Source organism: Anomaloglossus baeobatrachus, chromosome 11, assembly GCF_048569485.1.
Source record: "Anomaloglossus baeobatrachus isolate aAnoBae1 chromosome 11, aAnoBae1.hap1, whole genome shotgun sequence".
In the NCBI taxonomy this organism is placed as follows: domain Eukaryota; kingdom Metazoa; phylum Chordata; class Amphibia; order Anura; family Aromobatidae; genus Anomaloglossus; species Anomaloglossus baeobatrachus.
In genome coordinates, this window is record NC_134363.1 from 34,606,231 (window position 1) to 34,627,643 (window position 21,413).

At 41.4% G+C, this 21,413-nt stretch overlaps 1 protein-coding gene across 1 annotated transcript in view; it reads left to right on the plus strand.

The window, feature by feature from the left end:
• The window catches only part of DEDD2 (death effector domain containing 2), a 40,474-nt gene extending 19,360 nt beyond the window's left edge, over window positions 1–21,114 (plus strand). Inside the window, exon 5 of the mRNA XM_075328355.1 lies at window positions 19,451–21,114. Within this exon, the coding sequence (XP_075184470.1) occupies window positions 19,451–19,824 (374 nt within the window). The 3' untranslated portion in view covers window positions 19,825–21,114. The remainder of the gene's footprint in view (window positions 1–19,450) is intronic.
• Window positions 21,115–21,413: the final 299 nt, after the last annotated feature.

The window sequence follows — 21,413 nt, forward strand, 5'->3', positions numbered from 1 at the left end:
CGTAAAAGAAAAGGGAAGCTTTAGAACATCTACAAAACAGTGAAGTACTTACCAAAACTCATTTTTTTTCAATGAGCGGCCTCTATAGTATCACAAGTTTTGGATGTTTCTGTCCTTCTGTATCTACTTGGATACACAGTTAATATCTGATTGTGTACCCTCTGTTCTTTTTTTATGATGCCATTGTATTTCTTTTGGCATTCGGAAAGCGAAATGTTCCTGCTTCAAACGTGTTTACCTGCATGATTTGAACACTTTGATTGGCTACCTTCATACGATATGTCACAAAAGTGAGTGCACCCCCCCCCTCACATTTTTTCTACACATTTTTATTATTTCTTTTCATGGGATAACACTGACGATCTGACACTTTGATACAATGTACAGTGTCTGTGTACAGCTTGTATAACAGTGTAAATTTGGTGCCCTCTAAATAACTCAACACATAGCCGAGAATGTCTAAACCGCTGGCAACTAAAGTGAGTACACCCCTAAGTGAAACTGGCCAAAGTGTGAATAGTTTGTGTGATCCACCATTATTTTAAAGCACGGCCTTCACTTTCTTGGGCATGGAGTTCACAGGAGCCACTGCTTCCTCTTCCATTCCCCAATGACGACATCACAGAGCTGATGGATATTACAGACCTTGCGCATCTTCCCTTTTGAGGATGCCCTACAGTAGCTCAATAAGTGGTCCTAGACGCACTGTCAGCCCACCTGCGGGGCCGCATGTGTTCTCTGTAGGAAACCGTAGCTCTCTGTGGTTCTGGGCCCTGCAGACTTTCGCTGTTTTCTCCCCACGGAGAACACTGGAGTCTCTAGAGCTGAGAGAGCCATGAACGCCACATATTTTAAAATGTAATTCTGTGAGAACCATACTCACCGGGGGGGGAGCGGCGGTGGTGGAGGAGTGGCTCAGAAGGTCCCAGGACGCAGGGTAGGCGATACTGCGGGCACGGAGGAGGGGTGTCGTGGCTCAAGAGGGTCAGTGTTCAAAGGGTCGGCGATACTGCTGCAGGCTCGTGGGGTGTCACGGCGGCGGGCTCCATTGAAATGCCGGCGTGCTGCTTTAATTCTCCCGCAGTTAAAGAGATCAACTTCAAGAAAATGGCCGTGGCGCGTGCGCAGATCGACGCGATAGACTTCAAGAAAATGGCCGTGGTGTCCTATCTGCACTCGTGCTGCCTCTGCGGCCATTTTCTTGAAGCCGATCTCGTCAACTACGGAAGATTCAAAGCATCCCGCAGATCAATGGTGCTCGCCGCCGCAACACCCCACGAGCCCGCAGTATGGCTGACGCTGCGCCACCACTGCCGTCCCGGTCAGCCATATGAGGTTTGTAAGACACAGCCGTTTCCGTTTCCAGTTTTCCCAGGGCGAGGGGGGGGGGGTGCATCTTACAATCAGGAAGATTTGTCTGCAAGCCAGATGCAGCCATCAAAAGAGCCCCATCTGGCTCGCGAGCCATAGGTTCCCAACCCCTGCTCTAGAGCCTAAATTGATATGTTGCTCAGGAAGCCGCTCCGCATGTCGGCTTACACTGCGGGAAAAACAAGCAGTGTGCACAGGATTCCTATAAACCCCAGCCACTGTGCTTGTACTGTGGACCCACAATAAACAAGCTGCATCCAAAACACAGGCAAACCCTAATCGTGTGCACATGCCCTAATGCAATCTGTACACTGACTACTTTACATTGTATCAAAGTGTCATATCTTCAGCATTGTCCCATGAAAAGATATAATTAAATATTTTCAAAAATGTGCGGGGTGTACTCACTTTTGTGATATACTGTAAGTGCTTGAAAATAAATGCTCTTTTATATGCACACCCCAACCTCTTGCTGAAAACGGTGTTGCCTAACCCAACCCATTCCCAATAAAAAAAAGTGAATCACTTAAGTAGCTCATCATTGCACCATTGCACGTCTGTTAGCTATCCCATTCAGTGTGTTCCCCCGGAACAAGGCATCAGTTCAATGTGTGTCATGTAATTTTTTCTGTGCTCCAACGTTTCGTTTTGACAGTTGCAGGAAACAGTGCTTACGAAGAGATTTACTAATAAAACTAGTAAATGCAAAAACACAAATCTTCCAACCTGTGCTACCCGGATGAAACAGTAAGACCTTTCTACTCTTAAGTGTTGTGTTTTTTTTTAATTTTTTTTTTTTTCCTTCACCTTATTTTTTCTGCTATATTTTTTTTTTTTTTTTTTTCCCTCTTAGTATAATTAATTTTCACTTTCCAGATGGACCCATTTGTGGTCTTTTCTGAAGTGATAAAATAGAGTATATCCATATATATTTTTTTTTTAAATGACATTTTTATACTTCAGCATTGAAGAGATCCATTCCGTGTTGCAATCTTAGTGCCCAATGCCTAATCCGTTTAATTATACTATGTGTTTTGTTCATTAGCTCAGCACTTGCAAAAACCTTTTTTTTCTTTGTTGAAAAAGTTCAAAGTTGACACTTTGCATCTAAAAGACTATTATTGGGGTATCTTCCCTCAATTCTGCCTGTGTTGCACCCCTGCCAAAAAAAAGATACATTACTTCAGTGCACCTATATTGTACTGTATCATGTATGGTTTATTTTTCCCTCCAAAGTATCCACGATGCTTTCACAATTCGTATATTTATAATTCTGAGGCACAAGTATTGCTCCAAAGAAAAACTAAAACGTCTATTAAACCTGTCGATAACTAGAAAAGCTCAAACTGCACTTGTAAAAAGTTGTGTGAGTTTGTACATTAAATTTAAAAAACAAAGCAAAATTGCTAAAATCTTCAATTTCTCAACATGTCACTGCTTTAGAATTTTTTTTTTTTTATTTTCGACAGGTGCTATTTGCAAGTGTGCAGTATTAAATGTGCATACCCATTTTCGATTGTTGCTGTCCCTTTACATAAAGTGCTCCTCCTAGATGTTTCATGTACATGTCATGGAATTATGTTGCTCTTCTCTTCAGTCGACTCTCTCTAAAATTTAACTTCCAGGTTTACTGAGAAAAGGTTGATGCTTAAGAGAGAAAATCTCTCTGTTAACGAATTGGTCATGAGCTCTACCCTTCAAAAATACAAGCTTACCATGAAAAGGTAAATGTATGCCTTCTACAAGTCAGAGACAGATGAGGCAGTCAGTATTCCCGAGTAAAAACATGAGCGTCAGTATCTGTCCTCTTGCTCTCTCTGCATGCAGATTCAGGACCCACGTGCTCGAATGTTAGTTGTGTTCTTATCTTAGCTAAGAGAGTTGCATACCGTTGGATCCGGAAATATTTGGACAGTGACACAAGTATTGGCATTTTAGCTGTTTACCAAATCAGATTCAGGATACAGATCTATAATTTAATATGGGCGTAAAGTGCAGACTCTGAGGTTTAATTTGAGGGTGTTCACATCCTAATTGGAGTAAGACTTTAGGAATTGCACCTCTTTAAGACCTGTTTCACACGTCAGTTAAAAACGCATATGTCCCTCCATGTGTCGTGATTCCTGGCACACGTGGGTTCTACATGTGCTATGCATGATCAGTGATCCATGATGGCACATGGAGATAAACTCACCTGTCCCAGCTCCTGCAGTCCGTGGTGCTGAAGTCTCTTGGATGCTGTCTCCGGCTGCTGTCTCTCTCATTGCTGCAGCTACTTCCGGGTCGGCTGTGCAGTGCAGCAGAGCAGCGGCCGGAGACAAAGCTTTTTATTTTCATTGTACATATTTTTCTGGTACGTGTTTCACGGCTCACACCATAGTGTGGTCCGTGGAACATCAGTGATGCTAGAAAAAAACGGACATGTGTCCGTATTGAAATCACAGACACGCGTGCATGGCAGATGGAAACACCTTAGTGAAAAATCGCTGTGTGCGCAGACCCATTGATTTTAATGGGTATGCGTATGTCCGTGATTCTGGTATGTATAAAAACTGTCACATACATACCAGAATCACTGACGTGTGAAATAGGCCTAAAATGTAGCTGACTCTATTTCAAGGGATCAAGTGTAATTGGACAATCATCTCAGAAGCTCTTTAATGGGCTGTGTCGGCGATTCCCTCCTTAATCCATCATCAATTAAGCAGGTAAAAGGTCTTGGGCTGATTCTAGGTGTGGCATTTGCATTTGGAAACTGTTGCTGTGAACCCACATGTGGTGGTCAAATAAGCTTTCAATGGAAGAGAAACAGACCATCATTAGGCTAAAAAAAAGAAGAAATCTATCAGATATTTAGTATGTTCTGCAAAAAAAATAAAACCTGAGTCATTGTGTTTTGGAAATCAAAAAGGCCTGGACATCCTGGTAGATGATCACAGAATCTTTTCCATGGTGAAGAAAAACCCCTTCAAAACAACCCAATGGAAGAACACTCTCTTAGGAAGCTGGTGTTTTTAGTATCTAGGTCTACCATAAAAATAACACTTCATTGGTGCAAACAGATGGGTCACCACAAAGTGTAATCCATTAATAAGCCTGAAATCTAGAAAGGCCAGATTAGACTTTGTCAAAAAAAACATCTAAAGAAGCCGCCCCATTCCTGAAAAAAACATTCCGTGGATAGAGTAAACAAAGATCAACCTGTACCAGAGTGATGGGAAGAAGAAAGTATGGAGAAGGCTTGGAACGGCTCATGATCCAAACCACAACACATCCTCTGTAACACATGGTGGAGGTGGTGTGATGGCCGGCTATACAGGGCTCCCAATCGCGCTGGGTCACTAGTGTTTTACTGATGATGTGATCGAAGACAGAAGCGACACTTTCTGCTAAGATTCAACCAAATACAGCAAGGTTGATTGGATGGCGCTTCACAGTACACCACATCTCATAGCCTTAAGGTTGAAGGCAGACTTAAATCCATCGAGTTCAACCTTTACATATTGATACCAGAGGAAGGCAAAAAAACCCCCCTTCAATGTGGCAGAATCTAATAGCTCAATATTAGGGGAAAACCCTCCTTCCTGAAACCACATACAGCAATCAAACTTGTTCCCTGGATCAACGCCCGATCACAGAATCTAGTGTATATAACCGGTAATATCTTTTTCAAGAAAGGCATTCATCCAGGAATTTTCTGAATCAATTAACCATTAGAACCTCATGAGGCAGAGTTCCATAGTCTCTCTGCTCTTACAGTAAAGAATCTGCGTCTGTGATTATGATTTTAAGCCTTCTTTCTGCTAGACATAGAGGATGCTCCCTTGTCCCCATCACAGGCCTAGGTGTAAAACGATCATTAGGTCTCTGTATTGTCCCTTCATATATTTGTTCATTGTAATAAGATTGCCGCTAAGCCTTCATTTTTCCTAAATGAATAACCCCAAGTTTTGAAACCTGTTTTGGTATTGCAGTCCCTTTTAATAAACTCTTGAGCTCTTCTCTGCACTCGCACTAGTTCAGCTATGTCCTTCTTAGGGTATGTGCGCACGTTGCTTTTTACCTGCTTTTTACCTGCTTTTTTGCTGCTTTTTCTTCTGCGCTGTTTAATGCCAAAATGGATGTGTTCTTCTATTCAAGCAAAGTCTATGGGAATTTGGGTTTCTTGTTCACACTATGTTGTTCAAAATGCTGCCTTTTTGTGGCAGAACTTTGGTCAAAAACTCAGCTTTGCAGTGCAAAACCCAAATGGCAAAAACAATTGACATGTTGCTTCTTTGAAAAGCTGAGTTTTTGACCAAAGTTCTGCCTCAAAAAGGCAGCATTTTGAACAACATAGTGTGAACAAGAAACCCAAATTCCCATAGACTTTGCTTGAATAGAAGAACACATCCATTTTGGCATTAAACAGCGCAGAAGAAAAAGCAGCAAAAAAGCAGGTAAAAAGCAGGTAAAAAGCAACGTGCGCACATACCCTCAAACACTAGAGGCCCAAATTATATGCAGTATTCTAAGTGTGGTCGCACTAGTGACTTGTATAGAGGCAAAAACGTTATACTTCTCATGAGCATCTATACCTCGTTTAATGCATCCCATTATTTTGTTATCCTTGGAACTGGCCACCAAATTTCAATTTGCCAAGTCTGTCATTGACAGTTTTACTGAGTGTGTTACAACTACATACATAATTATATATTTTATTTCCTCTGCCCAAGTGCACATGACCTTATATTTATCCACATTAAACTTCAATTGAAATTTCTCAGTCCAAGTCTTCAGCTTACATAAATCTTTCTAATAGTATATTAAATTATACTCCTCTGTATTGATTACCCTACAGAGTTTATCATCTGCAAATATTGAAATTTTACTCTGTATGACAACTGCAAGGTAATTAATAAATGCTAAAAAGAAGAGGGCCCAATAATGACCCCTGTGATACCCCACTATTAACTGTGACCCAGTCTGGGTATGTTCCATTAATAACCACACAGTTTCCAATCACTGAGCCAGTTCTTAACCCAGTTACACATATTTTCCTCTATTCCCATTGGGCTCATTTTATGTACCAACCTTTTGTGTGGCACCGTATAAAACGCGTTTGACATGTCCATATAGACAACATCCACTGCAATTTCCCTGATCCAGTCTGGAATTTACTGTATTTTTTGTTTTATAAGATGCACCCCAAGTTTAGAGAAAAAGTTAAAGGGGAAAAAAATAGGAGGTGGGGGGGTCCCGTCTAATAATCTGGTGGTGTCTTACTGGGAGGGGCGAGGCATCAGCGGGGGTCACAGGAGGCAGGGGCAGTCGTGGAGCAGGTCGATGCTGCGGCAGGTGTCCCAGATGCTCAGCGCTGTGAGGCAAAGAAAACATCCAGGAGTATAGCTTACCAGGGGGTAAGAAGGGTGGAGAATGGTGACAGGATGTAGGAGCGTTGCGGCTGTGTGGTGCTGCTGCTGGGCTGTGTGGTGCTGCTGCTGGGCTGTGTGGTGCTGCTGCTGGGCTGTGTGGTGCTGCTGCTGGGCTGTGTGGTGCTGCTGCTGGGCTGTGTGGTGCTGCTGCTGGGCTGTGTGGTGCTGCGGCTGGGCTGTGTGGTGCTGCGGCTGGGCTGTGTGGTGCTGCGGCTGGGCTGTGTGGTGCTGCGGCTGGGCTGTGTGGTGCTGCGGCTGGGCTGTGTGGTGCTGCGGCTGGGCTGTGTGGTGCTGCGGCTGGGCTGTGTGGTGCTGCGGCTGGGCTGTGTGGTGCTGCGGCTGGGCTGTGTGGTGCTGCGGCTGGGCTGCGGGCTGCGTGGTGGTGCGGCTGGGCTGCGGGCTGTGTGGTTCTGCTGCTGTGCTGTGTTCTGCTCCTGTGCTGCGGGCTGTGAGGCAGGGGACATCCTGAAGATGTTAGTGGTGCGGGCTTCAAAGAAATTGTGCACAGAGTTGGCACATGCGCAGACTGAGTTATCAGGTCACTGACAAGCTGAGATCTCATTTGCGCACGTGCCACCTCCCAGCGCGATTTTTCTTAAGTCTGGGACATCAGTGGGCTGGAGGTGGGTCGTGCGCAGATGAGATCTTGAGCCGAGAGCTCCATCTGCTCATGCGCCTACTCCGGGTGCCGTTATTTGAAGACCGCACCGCCGACATCTTTGCAGGAAGTCCCCTGCCTCACCGCCCCCAGTACCCAGCCCACCCAGCTACATTCCTTGATGTTTTTTCTGCCTCACAGAGCCGCAGCATTGCCCCCATCCCCCGTCACCGTTCTCCACCACCCTGCAGTAAGCTACATTTGGATTTTAAGATGCACCACACATTTTCCTCCCAAATTTTTGGGAGGAAAAGTGCTTCTTACAATCCGAAAAATACGGTACCACCTCATAGAAGCTGAGCAGATTAGCTTGACAGGACCAATCCCTTTTATAAACCCATGATGATACTGGGACATGAGGTTATTCTTGAGAACCTCCAGGATGGCATCTCTTAGGAAACACTCAAAGATTTTACTCACAGTAGAGGTTCAATTTACCGGCCTATAATTTCTAAACTCAGATTTTGTTCCATCTTTTGAATATTGGCGCCACTTATGTCTGTGATACAGACTCTGTCCCCGACAACACATATGGGCAAATGACCCAAAACCTACTGCAAAAGCAACCCAGGAGTTCAAGGCAATGGCCAAGTCCTTCACCAGATCTCAGCCCCATCGAGCTGCTTTTCATATTATGGTAAAGTTTAATTTCTCCAATTACTTTTGAGCCCCTGAAATGAGGAGGCTTTGAAGAAAAATGGTCACAATTCCTAAACGTTTCACAGGATATTTTAGTTCCAATCATAATTAAACCTGAAAGTCTCCACTTCAGTTGTTTTTTTTTTTTTGTTGTTTTTTTTTTTTTTAAATAGTTTGGCCTGCAGAGCTGAAATCACGAAGATTCGGTCACTGTCCAAATATTTCTGAACCTAACTGTATAATGCTACTAGTCTACATGTTCACCTAGTCAGCGTTACTTTTTCTTTCGCTTAGAGCCCTTACATTTCAGATAGTGGGCTGTTTCCGTTTTAAACTGTTAAGCCATTTCACTGAATGATTTGCCTGCTCTGTTCTCACTAGCTTTCTCGCTAGACTGTTGTTCATTTGCTGCAGATAGCAGAAATAAAAGATACTATTGTATCATTTCTTTGGATATAAGGTCTATATATTCTGTTTTCTATTTTTCTGGACACCATGTTAAAGAGGATGTGGCAAAAAAATAAATGTTTCCTCCATTGGATATCTGGTACTCTAAGCAGAGTTACCTTACCAGACAGCACTTCGTGCAATTTCTGCACATTCTGCAAAACACCTTAGGTCATCAATATCAGATTAGGGGGGTCCAATACCCAGCATCAACATCGATCAGATGTAAACTATGTGCAGAGCACAACAGCACGGCTCTGGTAGTAGATGATCCTTGATGGTGTCAGACCCTCAATAATTTAATATTGATGACTTATCTGGAGGAGAACTATGAGGAGAGCTATTACTAGTGGACCATGCATTATGCCATTTAAAGAGTAACTTCAGTCACAAGTGAATATTTATGAACACTACAGGAGTAGGCAAGTGATTTACTTATTCAATGCCTTATTTAATATGGCTGAGATCAGTTTGTAGTGGCACCTATGTGGTCAAGAGCAGATCCACTCCGCTTAGGCTGCTTCCACGTTTCGTTTTTACTTGCGTTCAGTGGTCCTGACGGAGCTTTGGTCTGAATACCCCCGCAAAACAGGTTTCGGAAGCGTGCGCCAACTGGCCCATTGACTATAATGGAGCAGACGGGAGTCATTTTCGTGCGTATACGCATTCTGCAGGAGGACACCCAGTTGTAGCAGACTACGCTGTCCGCCTAGAGAAAGCGTATTTGACCATTTTTGGTGGATTTCTTGATGGAGAGGGGTTATCTCCGAAACCTGTAGAATAAACCACCCTGCATTGCTCTTATTTGGAATTAACTCTTTATTGGCCCAGCAGAGCGTCCGTTTTTCCACTTTTTATCCTTGTTTTTTTCAAAAATGGTGCAAGACAGGGCACACGCTGACTCTATTCCGTTAGTCAGTGGCCCCGACGGGACCACTGAATAAGTAAAAACGCAGTCTGAAAATGGCCTTACATAATGGATATGCCCAGCTCTTTGCCAAACTGCATCTTGAGCATCGCTTGTCAGGTGGTCCGTCCTGGAGAAGGAAAACAATACTCCATCCTGACAGGGCAAAAAAAGCCTTTTTTTTTTTTTCCATTTTTTCATCTCCCGCTGTCACTTTTTTTTTTTTTTTGTCGATATACCAGTGCTGATAGAGATGGATATAGATATATATAATCTACATCTATCTATCTGTGTGTGTGTGTGTGTGTGTGTGTATATGTATATGTGTATGTGTGTGTATATATATATATATATATATATATATATATATATATATATATAATGTGTGTGTGTATATATATATATATATATACACACTAGATGTAGGTGTATATATATAATATATCTACATCTATCGTGTGTGTGTGTGTGTGTGTATATATATATATATATATATATATATATATATATATAATACACACGATAGATGTAGATATATTATATATATACACCTACATCTAGTGTGTGTATATATATATATATATATATATATATATATATATATATATATATATATATATATATATATATATATATATATATATATATATATATATATATATATATATATATATATATATAATATTATATATACACACTAGATGTAGGTGTGTATATATATATAATATATCTACATCTATCGTGTGTATATATATATATATATATATATATATATATATATATATATATATATATATATATATATATACACACGATAGATGTAGATATATTATATATATACACCTACATCTAGTGTGTATATATAATATATATATATATATATATATACACACTAGATGTAGGTGTATATATATATAATATATCTACATCTATCGTGTGTGTGTGTGTGTGTATATATATATATATATATATATATATATATATATATATATATATATATATATATATATATATATATATATATATATATATATATATATATATATATATATATATATATATATATATATATATATATATATATATATATATATATATATATATATATATATATATATATATATATATAATACTGTATTTATATACTGTGTGTGTGTGTTCCCCTACAAAGCCCACCCATAGGGTGGGCAACACTGAATACCCAAGATAACAGCGGTGGTCTTCAGCTGGCTCTTGGCTAATACAACAACCTATCAGTTCCCCTCACTTGAGATTTAAATGCCACTGTCCAAGATTGGCCATTTGATCAATACCTGGTTTCTGACTGTAACTACGGTGTGGATGGAATATGTGCCTTTAAGTGATTACATTTCAGCAACTTGGCGCATACTCTGTCCACTGTAGTTAGTCAAATACCAGATATTGATTCACACCTGGCATTTGCCTCTTATTGTGTAGGTTCAGTTTTCAACATTTTGACCCTCATAAGGGCTTTAAGTAGTTTTTCCTACCTGCCTAGTACCACAGACATATTAGGGAAGTGATTTAAATGAGATAAAAGCTTATATCTTATTCTAATGAACTCAAACTTTTGTCGGGCCAATATTTAAAATTCGTTTGTAGATTCACAGATGGTGAAAACTGGCAATAATAATATAAGTTGGTCCATCTCTCATGTTAATGTCATTTGTGGCTGAGGTTACTCTTTAAAGGGTTCTGTCCGGTCTAAAACAACAAGTCTGGAGCCACTTTGTGACTGCAGATTTGTGAATTCTCACATCCAACGCTGACACCGGTGAATCGTCACGCCGCTCGCTGTGAGAATAGTATGCGATATGCAGACTCCTGGCCAGAATCCAACTAGACCATTTCCAGCACGCTCCATGCAAGTGTATAGCTTGAGGCCAGAGACAGTCTAGTTGAATTCTGGCTGGGAGTCTGCATAGTGCATACTTGTGGTCACATGACTGCGATTGTACGAGCGCTGACACCGGAAAATCCTCACTGGGCGCAGTGCATGTGATTGTGAGGATTCATAAGTCTACAATCACATAAAGTGACTGTAGAATTTGTCGTTCTAGACCAGACACCTCCTTTAAGAAAGAAATTATAGGGATTCTATACAAGCACATGGTGTTCTCTTAAAATTTTTTTTTTTTTTTTTTTTTAATGAATGGGAAAGCCGCAGATATTTCTGCAACTGTCAGAACTCATCTGATGTATGCGTACACATGTAATAATGAATTTAGGATTTTTACCACAAGCTAAATGAGCGAGTGGGTTTTTTCTTTTTTCTTTTTTTTTTTTAATCCCATACACAGTTACCGTATTTTTAGTTTTATAAGATGCACCCCAACTGTAAAGAAAGAAAAATGTTAAAGTTGGTGTCCATTCTTATAATCCCGTTGTATCATACTGGAGGGTGGTAGTGGGGTCACAGGCTGGTAGGAGCAGTAGTGGAGTAGATGCGGCGTGTGTCTCGGCTATGCTGTGGGCACTGTGAGGCAGGAGACATCCACTGTGATTGTAGGTAACAAATTTTCGGCGGTGCGGGCTTCAAAGAAATGGCGCCTGGAGTCGACGCGTGCGCAGATCGAGCTCTCAGTTTAATGAGGAGCCAAGAGCTGATCTGCGCATGTGCCACCTCCTGCGCCATTTTCCTGTTACTGCTGGAAGATCACTGGACCGGAGGCCCCGCTTATGCAGATGAGCTCTCGGCTCGTCATTGAGCCGAGAATTTAATCTGCGCACGCACCAACTCCAGGGGCCATTACTTTGAAGCCCGCACCGCCGACATATTCTTTTAGCACTGGAGATGGCTCCTGCATTGCTGGAACACCCGCAGCACCGCTCTACTCTTGCCACCGCCATCTGACTATGCTCCACCGCACTTCCCCCACCCCCCTGGTAAGCTACAACCGGATTACAAGACGCACCCCCCTCATTTTCCTCCCAAATTTTTGGGAGCAAAGGTGTTTTATAATCCCAAAAATACGGTCACAAACATTTTCTAATATAGGAATACATATGCCTTATTCCAAGATATATCTTTTATCATCTGCTATCTGCTGCTACACCAGATTTTTTTTTTATTTTTTTTAGTTTAGTAAAGAAGAAAAAAATATAATATATATTGTTTAACGGTACTTTAGAGACAAGAAAAAAAAAAAGACCCCTTTTTGTCATGAGTGAATATCTTGCTACTTAGAAAAGAAATGTTCTGTGTATTTGTCAAAAGCTCAACCTGTCTCTCTCGGTTCACAGTTAAGACCGCCAATGGAAAAAACCTTAAAAAGCTGCTCTGACAGCCTGGCTCTGCAACTCAATGGTAAACATGGGAGCAAAAAATACAAGCTTGTTTTGTTTCTGCTTCCGCCTGCGCTGTACTATACAAGCTGCTCCGATCCTCCGATACGTTCTGTCTCCTCGTGGACATTGAGTCACTTTATTCAGGAGTCCTAAACCTGACGGCTGTCGGTTTTCTTTTGGTTGTAATGTGTAATAAAGATTTATTTTATTTTTCTCAGTCATTTTAAGTGAACAATAAATGGAAATTCACATGTAGTATGGTTCATTGGAAAAATTGTATATGACTGCTCTCCGTGGATGCTTAAATTAAAGGGAACCTGTCATCAGAAATTTAGCTATAAACCTAAAAGTTTCCCCCTCTGCAGCTCCTGGGCTGCATTCTAGCAAGCTTCATCTAGTTTTTCTGGCCCCTTTTATACCAAAATAAACACTTTTTATAAAGTTGTACCTTTTTCGTATGTAAATTTCGTAAATTATCCATGGGGGCGGGCTGCCTGGTGTCTGTTACTGTCCTCCTGCCAATTTACGCCGCCCCCGAACGCTGAATTTCATATCTCAGGACGCCGCCCCTGGGCGCCCGAGGTCCTGCGCATGCGCTGTGCGACTGTAGCGGGACTGTGCACTGCGTGCACGTGTGACCGCTGGTGACGTTTTGCGCAGGCACGAAGGTTATGGGCGGTGCTGTGAGTGTCATCGGCAAGTGCCGCCCATAACCTCGTGACCGCACTTTCCCCACTGCCTCCAGCGTTCTGCGCCGGCCCGACGTCACCTCCTTCCCATCGTACCCTGCAGCAGGAAATAGATGGGAGGAGCGGAGAGGATCTGAGCGACGTACAGAAGGGAGAGCGCGGCCACGAGAGTATGGGCGGGCACTTGCGATGCAATCACAGCGCCGCCCATACTCTCGTGCCTGCGACCACGTCACCAGGTGTCCCGGCGTGCACGGGACCTCGGGCGCAGTGGGCGGCGTCCTGAGGGATGATCCTGGGGGACGGCGTAAGATACAGCAACGGACGCCAGACGGCCCACCCCCATGGAGAATTTACAAGATTTTCATATCAAAAGGTATAACTTTATAAAGTATTTTGGTTTAAAAGGGGGCACAAAAAGTATAGAAACCTTACTAGAATGCAGCCCAGGAGCTGCAGAGGGGGAAAGATTTAGGTTGAAAGCCAAATTTCTGATGACAGGTTCCCTTTAAGACTTTGCATTAAAATAGGTCTATCTGTCAAATTGTTGGGTTCCCCACCTATTTGATCTTTTACTACCAAAATAGGCAATGATATGGATATTAAAAGGAGTTAACTTGATTTTGGTAAAGAACACCCGCTCCACCTTTTTAATAAAAAGTTCACTTTTGAATAACTTTGGCTCTATAGTCATCAACTTTAAAGGTTGTATATACGTGCATTATATGTGTACAATATTAAAGATATCGATCACACACTAAAAAAAAAAAAAAACTTTTTAAATTTAAATGCACAACACACTACTGTAACTGTATATTTAATACATAATGGTTTTATTGCTTATGGGTCATTGGTGCAGCTACAGCACAGCTCGTTAAAGCTGTCCAGATTTGGATGTTTGAGCCACACTTTACATTCTCTTGTGCTAAAATCCGTCAGCAGTGCATTTGTGAAACTCATGCTAAAATCCGTCAGCAGTGCATTTATGACCCTCATGCTAAAATCCGTCAGCAGTGCATTTGTGACCAGCATGTTGCAAATAGCAGGTGCTATTCAAGCGTTCAACACTCAGATGACTATATAGCCATTGTTGGTCAAAGCCAGATCTTCAATGTAAATCTGTGATATTTAGTGGGTGAAGAAGGTAGTGTGAGTAGTGTTGAGCGAGTAGTTGACTATTCGTACTCTCTATGCCATATTTGTTACGAGTACCGAGCACAATGTAAGTCAATGGGAAATACTTGATAAGTAGCAAGGAACCTGAAAGCCATACACTCCGTGCGAGTAGCGAATAGTACGGCTTTTGAGTTACTTGCTACTTAGCGAGTATTTACCATTTACTTACAATGCGCCCGCTACTCGTAATGAATATGGGAGTAGCGGACAGTAGTCGCTAACTACTCGCTCAACACTAAGTGTGAGGCTTTGTTCAAACAACATTTTGCCCTCTATTTAAAATCAACCATCTTTATTTTAAAAACAAAAAAAAACAAAGGAAGCAAATGAGTGTTAAGGGAATATTTCATTAGGCTTTTGCTATTTAATCTGAGAGCAGCATAATGTATAGCAAGAGAACCAGATGACAGATGTCATTTATAAGGGTGTGTTGTTGCTTTAATACAATCTGTGTTTTATCAGCAGGAGATTATCACTGCAGGGCTAGGTTTTGTGTGCACAGCAGTCGGGCTACTGTGTAACCCCAAACCCACCACGAATTGGCTTCCAGTCAGCTGTGGGTGAGTTATACACAGTGCAGAAATGTGATCCTTCCTCCACCACTTATTGGCTGCTAGTCAGCTGTGGGCAGGGTTATTCACAGCCCAGAAATATAACCCCACTCCCCCACAACTTATTGGCTGCCACTCAGCTGTGGGTGGGATTATACACAGCCTAGAAAATTTGGGCTCTTCTACATCAGACAAATTAGGGATTCTATCAAAACTACACAGAGCAGGCTGCCAAGTGATACCTCCCCATCCCTGTAATCCGGCTTACTTGCCCCATATATTATGCTGGTCTCAGATTATATAGCAAAAATCTGCTGACAGATTCCCTTTAAGTAATTTACGGTATATTTCCCTCTCTCCCCAAAAAAAGGAAAAATTTTGTAGTCAAAAGGTTAGTGCAGCGTCTCTTCGGCATGTCTGGTGTTGAAATGCCGAGCTGCATTTGAGGCAGTTGTCCGACTACTTGCTGGCAAAGAACATGTCCTATTCCAACAGGACACGTGGAAGGAGGTTTTGCACAAACTTTTTGATTACTAATGAATAGAATTAGTTGCTGATCTGCCTCTAAACCAGATGGGCGAGTGAATTCTCATTTCACTTTTCAATTCAGTGAAGATTAGAAAACTAAAGAGAAAAAAAATGGAAATGAGAAGCTCATTAGAATTTGCATAGAACTTGGTAATTTCTGAAAAAGTTTGTTTGTGAATATCAAAAGTTTAATTACTCAGAGGCAGTCAAGAAAATGGTGTGCTAATTTTCCTTAATTGGCACCGTTTTGTACAGTATCTCATTTGCAACAGTATCAATGTATCTGAATGAAAAAAAGTAATGTACGGTACATCAAAAAACAAACCGAGCTAATCTACCATCTCCACGGTGTGTTTCATGTACCTATAGGAAAATCAGATTCGGTCATCACAGACAGGCAAGACTTTTTATAATGCTTCACCCAAGAGCCTTTGTGCACTTGTGATCTCTATTCCATTGGTTGTGTTACTACAAATCCTCATTCTACGGTTTCTTCTGAACTGATTTCTGGTCTTGTATATGAGAAATGGCAGAAATTATCCTGAAAATGTTTGCCTGTGGGTGGTGGCACATCTGATCTGTGCGCACACAAAAAAAAAACAGAGAATAAAAAGCAACTGCTGTTATCAGTAAATGCATCTCCGCGTTGGTTACCATCATTGTTAATAATAATAATGTGGTATAATATGTCATGCACATTAAAAAAAACATAAACTGTTTCCTATATAAGCATCTAATCACAGGCAGATACAAGATCAGGTGTACTGCCAAGATTACAAGACATCCGTATAAAGCACAAATAATGTACCATGTGGATATCTCAGAAGGGGACAGTGTGTGCAGAGTACAAAAATGTGTTTCCGCTTTCAATAGACAAGCGCTGGTTTATTAGTGATCACCCAGAAGCTTTTTACATCTGTACAGAAAATGTTATGCATCACTATGCAAACATAATGCTGCAGCCTAAGTATCGTATTAGGAGCTGCATACTTGCATCGACCTATAATACATCCCTCAAACCAAAAAATCTTGCTGTGAGAGCAAAGTACTGGTTACGATGGTTTTTTTTTTTTGTAGCTCTAAGCAGCTTACATAAATTTGGCCAGGAATGAACATTAAAGGTGTTATCCGGGACAAATTTTTATACTAATTTTTTCACTCTGGGTTTAAAGGGAACCTGTCAGGTGCGATATGCACCCAGAGCCACAAGCAGTTCGGGGTGTATATTGCTAATCCCTGCCTAACGGTCCCTGTATACACTAGCAAAGGGATCTTTAGAAAAAGTATTTCTAAAGATCGTTTATCGTATGCTAATGAGCTCAGGGACTAGTCCCAAAGGTGTTGTATCCCCCAACTAGTCCGCCCTCTTAGCATGTTGGTACACTCCTGTGGGCATACCTAATATGGTATTCAATTCAGCATCACTAGCAGTTAGTTGTGACCGCTCTTCTGAATGCCCAGCACTTCCGGACATGCGCAGTATATCTCTCTGAATCCGGGATGCATACACCTGGCTTCAAACTGCGCATGACCGGAAGTGCCCGGCATTCAGAAGCGCGGTCACAGGGAACAAAGGTACGTGCATCATCACTGGTAATGCTGAATTGAATAGCATGTTAGTACGCTCCTGTGGGCATACTAACCTGCTAAGAGGGTAGACTAGTCCCTGCGCTCATTAGCATGAGATAAAAGATCTTTAGAAATACTCTTTCTAAAGATCCCTTTTATCATGCTAGTGTATACAAGGACAGTTAGGCCGGGATTAGCAATATGCACATAGAACTGCTTGTGCTTCTGGATGCATAGTGCACCTGACAGGTTCTCTTTAACATCTTACCGATTGGTAGTTGATAACTACCTGCCTGGTTTACTCTGCACCGGCCCAGGGCAGTCACAGACTACTCCTGCTGGTGACGCTGGTGCTTCACACCAACAGAGCAGCACTTTATCTTCTAGGCTGCTCTGTTGATGGGTCGTGACTGCCGACGTCAAGCTTATTGACAGTCAGATTCCTGCAGTTATGGAGTTGAATATCAATCAGTATGATGTTTTCAGTAATGTCCCATCAGCAGAGTGGAAAAGAAGGTGCCGCTCTGTCGACGTGACGGCAGTAGGAGCGATCTCTAAACGTTCTACTTGTTTGTTTTTATGTCTATAGTAAAAAAAAACAATCTTATTCTGTAGTACTTTACATACATCAGAAACACTGTCCCCATTGGGGCTCACAAATTAAATTCCTTTTTGGTCTGTCTTTGGAGTGTGGGAGGAAACCGAAGCATCCGTAGGAAACCCACGCAAACACGGTAGGACATAGAAACTCCTTGCTGATGTTGCCCTTGGTGGGATTTGAACCCAGGACCCAAACGCTGCAAGACTGCACTGCTAACCACTGAGTCACCGTGCCAGATAACCCCTTTAATACATTGTGCCGTCTTTGGTGTCCCCCTCTGTCTACACCCAAGCAAAAAAAGAAGAAAAGGGAATCTCCTTTCTGTTACAATTGGCTTACTATAGCTCTGATATCCCGCTCCCCTTTCATTGATCTTTATACTTCAGGGAGATGTCATTTGTATGTACAGACAAGCGCACGGAAATGTTCTATTTTGCACTCTTGATTAAATACTTCTACAGGTTGACTGACCTTCAACAAGAACAGAAAAAAAAATAAAGCGGGGGAAAAAAAATCACTTATAAGCGTATGTAACAAGCCACATATTCTCTTATCCAAGTGGTATTCGTTTTGCTCATATATTCCCATTCCTATTTCTTTGTATCTCTAATTAATGTTAACACAAATCCAGTAAAAGCTGCAGATACATTAACGAGCCATTTGACGTTGCAACCATTTAAAACCTAAAAAAACAAGACTCAGACTTGGGGCGCATTGCGACAACCATATGAAATGGGTCCAAGATTGGATCGCAATTGGGGATGAGCGAATTAATTCGCCACTATTCGGTATCCGCACCATTCGGTATCCGACGAATAAAACTGCATCAGCTCCGATACTTTCAGTTTCATTTCTGACTTCCTGGCGCCTGTTCTCCAGTCAGTGAATACATGTCGAGAGAGAGACCTTCTACAGGCTGAGCCCGTACTGTTTTTGCCTTTTTCCCAGTCACCACAGCTTGCCGTTAGGTCCAACGTGAAATTATTCTGGTTTCCCATAGAATTACATTTGGCGTCGAATAGTGGTGACGTATTCGCTGGATATTCGGCAAAGCGAATATTAAGGTATTCGATCATCCCTAATCTCAGTGCTTGGACTGGATGCGGCTCTCCCAACCCGAGCATGATTGCTTCATCTATATCTATGCAGCTGTGGCGCACTGGTCAGGAGACGCTCGGCCCGTCCGAGCATTGCGATCCAATCTCGGACCGATTTTATGCGGTTGTCTGAATGCTCCCTTACAGTGATTATACCTACATCTTCTGTCTGCGACCATTAAGAGAAAAAGAATAATAAAAACTCTAAAACGTGAAATATAAGAACAAGTCTGTTTTACAATTTTAGAACCTTTTGTAAATCTTAATATTGGCTGCAAACTGGTAAATTCAATGTGCTCCTTTAGTGCTTTAGAGCAGTTATAGCTTTGCTGGTCCTTCGTATCTTGAAGGGTATATTCTGTTTAAATAGGTTAAAGTTGCATGATCTTGTAGAATTTTACTGTACGTTTGTTACTTTTTTTTAATTGTTTCCGTTTGTTCTTCCCTCCCTCTTTCTTTTTTTTTTTTTCCCCCCACCTACCTCCATTTTTCAGGAATCAGATTGCGCGTTCGAGCAGAGTACTGCCACCACGAAACGATCCTTAACGAGAACGTACTCTCCGTAAAGCAGGATCCGTTGGAAAAGCAATTTGATCTGTTTAGCCAGTCCAACACTGTGCTAAAATCCAGAGACCTGGGCTCCATTATCTGCGATATTAAGTTCTCCGAACTCTCATACCTGGACGCCTTCTGGACGGACTACATGAACGGCTCCCTGCTGGAAGCTTTGAAGGGCGTTTTCATCACAGATTCTCTGAAGGCAGCTGTAGGACAAGAAACCATTCAGCTTCTCGTTAATGTAGATGAAGATGACTATGAAGAAGGTCGGAGAATGCTCCTGGAGAGTTTTCCTCAAAGGGCAGATTGAGCGCCTCAAATAAACCCGTAACCTGTTTGGAGTTGAGAATTTCTTAACTGTGTTAAGAGCCTGCTGGTCACCAGGAGTATAATATATATAAATTGTATACTTCTCCTCCCCCGAATAGTCCAACTTTTCTAAAGAATAGGTTAACTACTTTGAAAAAAAAACTACTTTTTTTTGTTTCATCCCCAAAGGGAATAGGAACTGGCCAAAACCTCCTAGATCAGAAGCTGGTGTAGTCATGATCTTATTCCTGTGCTAAAACAGGGCTGTGATAGAAAAGGAAAGAAGTCTATCCAGGGAGGAAGAAAATCCGATATTTTTTTTCCCTTCTTAAATTTTGAGGAAGAGTGTGTTCCAGCTTCCCATTCCTATATATTCTATACCAGGCAGTACCATCTGTGCTAGACTGTGTATTTTATTTTATTTTTCTTCACTCAGACCACTGAGGTTAAAAAAAATAAATATTTTTTTTTTTCTATTAAACACTTTATAAGCAAAAATCTGCTGGGATAATTTAGTTAAAATAAGTAGTTTGGGACCCGAGGTCTTTGAAGACAAGTTTTATTTTAGGAATTCTTGGTTTCAGGTTAAGAAGAAGAAAAAAAGTATATAAACCATGAAAATAAAAGGGTAGAGAGAGAGAGCAATATGATATTTTTCGGCAGCTCTCTAGACTCAGGTGCTGCTGGTTTATTATATACCTCTACCTCATGGCTTTACTCAACTACCTACTACAGTGTAACGAATATGGTAACAGGTGAGTGGAGGATATAATAGGGAGGGGAAGGGTGTCTGGTGAACCAGTTTTCGGCCTGGTAATTCTTCCAGTAGCGTGGCATCCCATGCATCTGGACTAGCATCTACTAAGTGGATTGGTGTGACTTTCTTAGATTTTGGATCCGTCTACAAACACGATTGCCCCTGGTTTGTGCAGACAAGGCTTGTGTTACTACCGTGTTCTGCTGGTTAGAATTACTTTAAATGTGCCAGTGTATTTACAGAAGAGTTGCGGAAGAAGGGGGACTCTTTGTTTTGCCTCTTTACTCATTGATGAAGAAACCTTCACCAGGTCTTCTTGTTTCGTTAATGTGCTACTCGTCATCCCTTTGGCTTGTATAACATGATTATTTTGTACTGCATCCCATCTTAAGGGATATTTTCACTATGTAAATAAAAGGCTTTCAGAGAAAGCTTTAGTAAAAAAAAAAAAATATAACAACTTTGTAATACAAACATTTATTTCTAATGTCTCTTGTAAATCAAAAGTAATAAAGATGTTTATTCAGTCTTGAATGTTGTTTTTATTCTTTGCGTTTACTGAAGTGCATAATATTAGAGGTTTTGAAGACTTTTTAACTCCATTCATTTAATAAGCCGAAGATGCATAGATGACTCCATCTTAGTATTTGTATAGAGTATTGGATAATGTTGAAGTAATTCAGAAAGTGAGCATCTGAAATCCAAGAAAGCTGCTGGGTATTCAGAGTGTAATTGGAAATCGAGGTCACTTAGTCTACAGACATGGTTTGCCCTGATCATTTTGTTGAGCAAATAAAGTGCCAGAATTGAATAAAATAGGAGGTGCGATTACT